Source organism: Pomacea canaliculata, linkage group LG6 (assembly GCF_003073045.1).
Source record: "Pomacea canaliculata isolate SZHN2017 linkage group LG6, ASM307304v1, whole genome shotgun sequence".
NCBI lineage: Eukaryota > Metazoa > Mollusca > Gastropoda > Architaenioglossa > Ampullariidae > Pomacea > Pomacea canaliculata.
In genome coordinates this window covers 13,076,566-13,086,258 of record NC_037595.1, presented here as the reverse complement: position 1 = coordinate 13,086,258, position 9,693 = coordinate 13,076,566, and the positions used below count along the sequence as shown (strand labels likewise).

At 34.3% G+C, this 9,693-nt stretch overlaps 1 protein-coding gene across 1 annotated transcript; it reads left to right on the top strand.

The window, feature by feature from the left end:
• Nucleotides 1-275: 275 nt before the first annotated feature.
• LOC112565579 (histone-binding protein RBBP4) lies at nt 276-8,841 on the top strand. Its single transcript, XM_025241108.1, has 15 exons — nt 276-407; nt 989-1,145; nt 1,556-1,606; nt 2,070-2,164; nt 2,636-2,809; nt 3,203-3,257; nt 4,434-4,494; nt 4,868-4,960; nt 5,238-5,305; nt 5,633-5,759; nt 6,261-6,338; nt 6,691-6,767; nt 7,013-7,070; nt 7,228-7,338; nt 7,723-8,841. Exons 1-15 carry the CDS (start codon nt 389-391, stop codon nt 7,789-7,791), a joined length of 1,293 nt encoding a protein of 430 aa, XP_025096893.1. The 5' UTR covers nt 276-388; the 3' UTR covers nt 7,792-8,841.
• The last annotated feature ends 852 nt before the right edge of the window (nt 8,842-9,693 follow it).

Below are 9,693 nucleotides of genomic sequence, written 5' to 3'. Positions count from 1 at the left end.
TCTCTGAAAATATTTTAAGAGTCCTAGTAGTCTCTTCTTTCATAATATAAATACGTGTTTTCTATACAGTTAATTCTAAAATATTTAAACATAACTCTATTTAATATTTAGTTCTGTGGAAAGTGTTTTGTAAGCAACAATAAAATGTAGAATGAGATCATCAGAACTAAAATAAATTTCATTCATTAAATTAAAAAATGAATTGAAGATTTTGTGATTTGATAAATTTGATTTAGTGCTTTAAGTTTCATTTGTCAACTAGATTTTTATCAGAACAATATTTTGTCTGCGGTACTGCTCTTAGATTTGGCGCGACCGGATCCTGTGCGAAAGCGTGCTGCGCTTTGTTGCTAACAGCGGCTTTCTCTTTGGAGTTTAGTCTGCCGAAATGTCATCAGAAAAAGATGGTAAAAGGCTTAACAAAAATATTTCTGATTCCTCAATGTGCATTTCAACTCTATATGTCTATATAATGATCATATGAGCCGCATATTTCTTCGCTTGAAATTTCGGCTATCGCAGCTACAAATAAACCTACAAACCTAATGCCACCTACTCACTGCGGAACAAAATAATTTCTTGGAAAAGACTTAGTAAATAGAAAGAAAAACTATAAATTTTTCTGCAGAACAGTCCCAGGAGTTTTTACGCTCAATGTCAGATAGCAAGTGTTATAACCATTGATCTAGTACGCTACGTAGTCACATTATTTTCAATTAAACGCTGTGTATATATATCAGAAATATTTGTCGTTTAATACATTTTCTGTCTGATGTGATTGAATAAGTTCGCATTTAAAGAAGATATCGAGTCAGTCTTGTTACTGAATGATATTTTTAATTATTTAGTTTCCAGACTGAGTTTTTTGAACATATATGATTCCTTCTAAATGTTGAAGACATCAGTTCATATCCGAGTAAGCAGTTTTTAAAATTTGATGAACAATGCTATTCACTACATACAGTGATAATTAAATGCATTTTTGCAGTTAGTGAAGGTGGATTTGATGATGCTGTTGAAGAAAGAGTCATTAATGAAGAGTACAAAATATGGAAGAAAAACACTCCTTTTCTCTATGACCTGGTTATGACACATGCTCTAGAATGGCCAAGCTTAACTGCACAGTGGCTGCCAGATGTTACAAGGTAATAAATTGATTATTCAAGTTATTTGAAAATTTAGCAGTAATTAATGTGAATAATATCAATACAGGGATTTGGTTTATTTATCAAATTTCAGTCATCACTTCAGTTACCTTTTATGTCACTGCAATTATGATGTTAGCTAAGCGTCACATCATCCGGTGTCCAGCAAATCTTTTGAGTAGTCATACTCATAGAGTGCAAAGTGAGTAGATGAGCATGTGCATGAAAGGGCCTTTTAAAAAGTGAACATGAAATAATGCTTAAAAGATTATGGGTTATTTCTTTGCTATAGAGATTTATATTAACAAGCTTGGTGCAAAAGTTCACTACTTCAGATTTTTTTGTAAATAATATTTTTATGCTGATAAATCTTCCATTCAGTTAAATACCACCAAATATTTTTATTTCAGACCAGAAGGAAAGGACTATTCTCTTCACAGGCTTATACTAGGAACACATACGTGAGTTGACAACATCTTTTTGTTAGCTTCTAGGCATTTATATGAAAATCACAAATTTTTTTTGCTAAAATTTGGGGTTTATACAAAAATAACCATATAGAAAAAATTCCACGAATTTGGCGAAGTGGACAGACACCCTCTAAGTGTGTGTGTGTGCACACACATATATGTAAAGTCTATTAAATATTGGTTAGATCATATGACATTTCCAGCAAAACTCTGTAGACAGTCAATAAGATGCTTGTACAATAGCATGAGTCTGGGAAACAAAAAGTCTTCTTGTTCCTAATCACCCCCAGTTGACCATCGGTCCCGGGGGAAACAAAAAGGCTACAGGCATAAAAATGTAATAGTAAAGAATGGTTTTAGATTGTCTAGCTTAGAAATGCACAGATCCCAATCAGGTACTTATTAAAATGTATGGTTCTCTCAGTATAGTATATTCGGCCATGCTTTTTCACAGGTCAGATGAGCAAAATCACCTTCTGATTGCCAGTGTCCAGCTTCCTAATGACAATGCACAGTTTGATGCATCTCACTATGACAGTGACAAAGGAGGTGAGCATGTGTGATCTTTCAGTTTATGTAGCACTGGGCCAAAGCTAGACCCTGTACTTTACAAAGAAGGAATGTTACATTTAAGTGACAAGAGAATCTACAATGCATACACATATGTACACACAAACAATAAGTTAATCTCTGTTAAAACAATAGAAATAGAGGTAGGTATTATTCACACATACTTATTCATAGAAGTGTGTGCAATCAAATACACAAAAAGCTTCAGTGTAGCAAGTATAAAACAAAGTTTTCAAAAAGAAAAGGTGAAAATATTTCTTAAACAGCACTTCTTCAAATGATTTTTCTTAAGAGTCGATGTGTCAAAAATTTGATGGAAAGGAATTCAACATCTATTTAGCTTAGGAAAAGACACGCCCACTAGAAAAATATATATCTTAGGGATAAATAATAATCAAAAGTCACCTACTTCTTAAAGTGTAGTTTAACCTATGTAAACTTTGTTTTTAGAATTTGGAGGTTTTGGATCAGTCAGTGGGAAGATTGAAATAGAAATCAAAATCAACCATGAAGGAGAGGTGAATCGAGCCCGCTATATGCCACAAAACCCATGTATCATTGCCACCAAGACACCCTCAAGCGATGTCCTTGTTTTTGACTACACAAAGCATCCTTCAAAACCAGGTGAACTGCCTAGCTTAGAATTTTAAGGAAAATCTCATTGTATCCATTGTTGCTTCTCAGTTGTTGCAAATGTTAAAATGTATGTGCGTGTTTTGGTTGTCATTTTAGAAGAATGTTTTTATTTATTTGAGTGTTATATAGATTAAGCTTTTGGGGTCTTTACTTAACCACTATGTACATATAGTTTTGCAACTTAACATGGTTAACTGAAATATAAAGTTCAAGTGCACCAACATTGCTAAATGTTAAGAATCATATTAAATTTGACTTTAAAGGTTATGATTTATTATATTGATGTTAAAAAAAGACAGCTGCTTAAATATTGCTTATCAATATTTAATAACATCAATGAAATAGAAGTTCATGGAGCTCATGCACATTATTCCTTTATAGATCCTAGTGGAGAGTGCACACCAGAATTGCGATTGAAAGGTCACCAAAAGGAAGGGTAATGCTGTTATATTTCTATCTCAGCAGCATTAAAGCAGGGTTTAGCATTATCTTAGCCAGATTCCAACTTTCTTTCATGATAACTTTCATAAATCTTTCACTTTTGAAGCTTGCAATTTTGACTGTTATCAATCTGCATCCCTAAAAAAATTCCCCCAAAACAGCAGTCATTATATTTTTAACAGGCGATGTTACTAAAACCGGTTTTTTAAGATGTTTCAGAACCAAGTAAATGACTTTAATGAGGGTATTTCATAGATTATTCAGCACATGAGCAGTTAGTAATTATCTAATTACTCAAAAGTTAAATACTGTGAAGGTTAGGAAGGAATCTTCGCAGAAACAGAGAACTGTGCAGAATGATGTTTTGCCTATTGCTTTTAAATTTCATCATGATAGGGTTGCCAAAGTCCCAAGATATATATATATTTTGAACATAAATGATATTTTTCTTACAGTTTTTATGAACAGCCCATCTACACACTAACATTAAGAGGAGTCTGTGGTCTATCATTTAAGTAAATATATTGTGCAAAAAAAAAAAAAAAACCACACCGAGACAATCATAGGTGTTTAAACTTAAATTGTGCTAATAGTATGCTATTCATGCATAAGTTAGTCAGTCGTCCCTTGACCAAATGTTCTCTCCACCAGTGAACAGTCAAAGGTGAAAGAGCCAAGCATAGGCAGGACTCTTTCACTTCTTAAAAGCTTTCCCTTTCTTCGTTTGCTTTGATTCTGCTACCTAATACCTAAAATTACTACTTCGGAAAGTGCAGGGAACTGTGAAAGGGACTAAACTTTTCTTAAATTTGAATGACTCTTTAACTATGTCAGTGAAGGTGAAATCGTATAGCTTGTAGAAAACGCTTGCAGTGATAAAATACCAGAAGCTAAACCATGCAAGTATTTCTGACCCCCTTTTCTGGTTTGCATACAACAAAGAAAATGCTTACTGCTGATTGAATGTTGCCAAAGGACGCTCATCTAAATGAAAGACCCTCAGCATTTACTGCTTGTTGATAGGAAATTTGTTCATAATTAACAGATGCTATTAGCATTTTTTTCGTCTGGTCTCTGTGAATTTAATGGGAAAAAACGTGTTTATCCTTATCACTCCTTTTTTTAAAGTTAGAAATAATAGCAAACTTTCCTGTTTGATTTTTAATTTCAGGTATGGACTATCATGGAATCCAAACTTGAATGGTCATTTACTGAGTGCATCCGATGATCACGTGAGTTCTTAACGTTAGATCTTGCACTGTTATGTAAATGTTACCGGGTAAAGCTTTGTAAATAACTTTCCACTTTAAACAGCAGCATGTTCTCATCTTTTCACCACCCCACTTTTGAAATGTTTGCAGTTACTGTTTATTAGAAGAAGTCTATGCATTTACATTACCTTGGCATTTAGATGTCTGTGGTGCTTGCTGTTGTTTAATGTTAAATAGGAACATATTATAGCAGCATTAGCTAAATTAAATGTTTGTAACACTATCAGGTGGCCCATGATTTGGTTAGGGAATAATGATGTTCACTTTTTTGGGGGGTAACTAGGAGACACTAACTTGCAATTGAAAAGTTTTTTTCATCTGTTGCAACATGCAGACCATTTGCTTGTGGGATATAAACAGCACGCAAAGAGAACAGCGAGAAATCCAGGCACATACCATCTTCACTGGGCATACATCAGTTGTGGAGGTGGGTGTTGACATATTTTCCTACCTACCTTGAGCCAGAGGTCAGTCTACCTCTTTGGTCTCGATAGGCCCTCCAGGCATAAACATGGAAATACTTGGAGATACTTGTTCATAGCTATGAGTCTTTGTGGTGCTATATCTTTACAGTTGTCATGTCTTCTGATACTTTCGAAGAAGCTTTTTTGTTTTTCTTCACAATCGTAGTTGGTGGAATATGCTTAATGGTGGCTTTGTAGAACTAACAGCACTTATTTTAAATTCTGACCATCTGTTTACAGGATGTAGCTTGGCACCTGCTTCATGAAAGTCTTTTTGGCTCTGTGGCAGATGATCAGAAGCTTATGATGTAAGTAGTCATTTTATTCAACATAGTTTTCAATAATCTGTCAACAACATGATGTGGCGACTAGCACTACCTTTTTTTCTTGTTACTCGGGTACACGTTGGCATAAGGCCAATTCTAACAGAAGGGGTTTGCTTTTTACTTATTTTTTTAAAACCTTGAAAAACAAGCAGGAACTATTGCAGTGTTTATTGTCAAACTGACCGTGGTTTGGCCCATTGTCTCTCTCCGACCATGCTGCTCAGGGTATGAAATGCTCTAATGTGGCCACTTTGTCTCGGATACAGAGTAGATTTTAATGTTTTTGTATGATTTTTCCTTTTGATTTAGCTGGGACACACGATCAAACACAACCAATAAGCCTAGTCACACTGTGGATGCTCACACAGCAGAAGTTAATTGTCTGTCTTTCAACCCATACAGTGAGTTCATCCTAGCCACTGGCTCTGCTGATAAGGTAAGGGCACTGTGTGGTTTTTGTGGTTTTTTTTTTTTTTTTTAAGACTGGGAAAATAGTAAGCAAAAATGGACAGTGAAAGAAATAATGATTCAGATGTTTGTTTCAAATCATGGTAAATGATAAACGGGGAAAAATATGTGCAATAAAATGAAAATTATGGCATAAAGATTTCCATCTCATGTTTTTTAATATTGCAGATCATTTTTATCAGAACAAGATTGGAGTGACAATGTTTAAGAGAGTAGAAAGTTCTTAAATTTAGGCTTGAGATAGAACATTTATTTTGTAGGTAACAAATTGATGAAGAATGGAAGGAAATAGGTTAAAAATTATCAGTTAGGCATTGAAGTGGTGAAAACTTTATAATTCTGCATAAAGAAAGCTTCAATGTGAGTGATACTTTTTCTTATCCAACTTTCTCTGAATATGACTAGCCTGGTGTAAACTTGTTATATAATTGTTGTAATTTTTATCTTTTGTGATATAAATTGTTTGCAGACAGTAGCACTCTGGGATTTGCGCAATCTGAAATTGAAACTTCATTCCTTTGAATCGCATAAAGATGAAATTTTTCAGGTATGTCTCTTTGAAATTTGCTTTTCAATTGATTTCAGCCAAGAGCAATCACCTTGACAATCTGGTTTAATTAACTGGCATTTTTTCATTGCTTTCTAAACTGTCCTTTAATCTTGTAGATTATTTTACACCAGAAGTTCTAATGTAGCTCATATCCTATAGATGTTATCTTATTGGTGAATAATTAGTTTACCTAGCTTGTATTGCTCTGGTTACATTAATGGCAGTGAAATTACCCATTGTCACTAGTTTTGCTTCATTTCACTTTGATAATTTAACATTCGTATATTCAGTTCTTGCATATGAATTTTCCTTTCCTTTGTGTAAAATAAAATTTGGCTCTTACACACAGGTTCAGTGGTCACCTCATAATGAGACAATACTGGCTTCCAGTGGCACAGACCGCCGTCTTCATGTATGGGATTTAAGGTATAGAACAGGGACATTGTGCAGTTGTAAATGGCTGCCAAGAATTGCTCTCTCCTTCCTTCCTAATGTTTCATTATCTTGTTAAGTCTTAGTCAAAGTTGAGCCCCGATCATATGTAAATAATGGACAATTTGTTGGTAAGCAAGGTATGTCTATAGTTTTAAAAAAGTGGTTGGATGGAGGAAGATACTTTTTAAAATATTAAACATAGAAAACAGTACAGTTTGTGTCTTGATTTTTGGCAGCAAAATTGGTGAAGAACAGTCAGCAGAGGATGCTGAGGATGGACCCCCTGAGCTCCTTGTGAGTATCACTTTTACAAAATCTCATGATGAAGATCATAAACATGGCTCTAACAGAAGGGTCTTCTACCCACTCCTGCTGTGAATGAAGAAAGCTGCTCTTGCACTGAAGTATTCCACCTGCACTTTTGATCATTCACTGCTCTTTTCATTTGCAGTTTATCCATGGAGGCCACACTGCCAAGATTTCCGATTTTTCCTGGAATCCTAATGAACCATGGGTTATCTGCTCTGTGTCAGAGGATAACATCATGCAAGTGTGGCAGATGGTAATGACAGTATATGTGTTCTGAATATTGAATGTATTGGTTCTTACCTGTAAGATTTTATATTAGTGTGTTCTTTATCATGTATGTGATATGATATTTCATTTGTAATTGTATCATCCATTAAAATTTGCTGCCTTACTGTTCTCTTTAAAATAGTGTGCGAATTATCATTGTCTTTACTGTGGTTTTTGTTTAAACGTAATGTTACTGCTAACCAGCCGACATCAGTGTTAAGGAATTAATCCCTGGATGACAGTTGATATTATCTAGAAATAAGAGTATTCTCCTCAATAAGAAAACATTAATGTGTAAACATTTATGTTCAATATAGTGATTTTTTTTTTTTTTATTCATTTTATTTATTTTTTGTCAATTAAATTACAGGCAGAAAACATCTACAATGATGAGGATCCTGAGGCGCCTGTTGGAGATTTGGAGCAAAGTGCTGCCTAAAAGACGGAGCTGCCTGTCATGTTTTCTTGCATTTGTCATTAGCATCTGTGTGTATGCTGTGGTCATCTGACAGAATGGACATTACAGTTATGTGTGGGACTGATCTTCAGATGTGCTCTTATTTGCCTGTACAGAGGCACTGAATGTGGACAGAATGTAATCTTCAATAAATTAATGGACAAAATTTGTGCTTTGTTTCAGTCCAGTAATTTGTGCATCACAAATGGAAATACTATGAGTAGTTTTTTGATGTAGTTATTATTTTAAGCATCAAAAATCTTTCCCAAAAACCTTATTCATAAGACATGCTGCCTTGGACAGGATGACTGTGCAGCAAACAGCTCCAGTTGTAGGGCTACAGAATTATTTGTTACATAGCCTGGAGCAAAGTAGGCCACACAAGACTTAAAAAAAAGCATTGATGAGTGGTCATTAAATGACTTGAATATTTCACTCAGATGTAATGTATTGTTCACATTATTCGGATCATCAGAACTGTTCTGACAATTTTGTGGATGTGCTTAATTTTTGTAAGGATTTAAAGTACTTGACATGCATTTTATAGCTTTGACAAAACTAAAGAGATGGAGAGTGAAGCAGGAAAATATCAGTGCTAAGAAACTGCTAACATTTGCAAACATCAGTGTTAACCAAATACACTTTTAAACAGTGTTCTCATTCTTGTCTGTTAGGAGTTATCCTTGTTTGCTTGGTGTGCCAGACATCCTATTCCAAGATTTGGGGAGAGGGTTATGGGACTTTCAAGGAGGCGTGTTTTGGACTACTTCATATTGAGAACAAAAGTAATCATTGGTTGTCTGTGTTGTGCCAGATTGATTCTTTTGTAAGATCTTGCTTGGCAGCATCTATTAAAATTTTATCCGTTCCTTAAGTATCTAAAATGTTGAACTTTGGGTTTAGTCAACTAATGGAAATCCCTAAACAGGAGAACAGGGATGTTGTAAGTATGTAATATGTTTAGATCTTGCTATTTAGTTTAGCATGCTGCAATTCATGTACAGTTGAATTAAATTTTTTTTTAAACCCTTTCTTGTTACTGTAACAAAATGTGTCTCTTCAATAGTGAATGGTAGTTGTGAAGGAAGTAATGGGGGCTGTAATAACAAAGCAAGGGTAAATCTTTGCCATGAAGCAACATGACACACGTCTTGTTTACAAAGTTATGGAGTGGTATCTGGACAACCAGATGTTTTACCTCTAGAGCAGTAGTTATAAAGCAGCAGTAAAGATAATCAGCAGAAAGCAAAATTATTTTTAAATGACTAAATTTAGCTAAAAATTGACCATTATCACAATGAGAGAATAAATTTACTGTCCATAAAAAACTTTAGGGCAACTCGCCTGCATTTTGGAAAATTATTGAAGCATTTCTGAAGCTTTATATCATGGCAAATACTAATTATAATGTTAGACTAGCTGCTGCTTTCAATAACAGAATGTAATAGTTTTTCCAAATTTTATAAAAAAAAAAAATTGTGACCATGACATTAGATGTAATCTAAGAGAAACTTTGAAAATATCTTTAGTGTTCAAGTTGAATTAGTCTTCTTACACAGGAGGAGAGTTAGGTCTTAGTAGTGATTGTCTGAAGATGTCTGCACTGGAATTTTATGGTTGCCGCATGAAATGCAATGCATTTCCTAAAAGATTCAGACCTTTCAAAGGAATTTGATGCACTGAAATGCCAGTTAAGGTCTTCTTACACACTTTTGTATCTCATTATGTATGTTTGTATTCTAGAGATGTGAGATTTTCACGTTATTTCCAGTGACAATGCAATTTTAAATCATTTCCAGCAGTCCAAAAGTTTTTAATTTAATTTTGCATAAAAACTTATTGGACTAATTAGGGGAGACAGGTAATTGTTGCTCTAGTATTAGT

Excerpts from the sequence above, each read along its gene's own strand:
- LOC112565579 (XM_025241108.1), top strand. Across the intron at positions 5,760-6,260 it reads CCACTGGCTCTGCTGATAAG|ACAGTAGCACTCTGGGATTT; the intron begins GTAAGGGCACTG and ends AATTGTTTGCAG. Across the intron at positions 7,071-7,227 it reads ATGGACCCCCTGAGCTCCTT|TTTATCCATGGAGGCCACAC; the intron begins GTGAGTATCACT and ends TTTCATTTGCAG.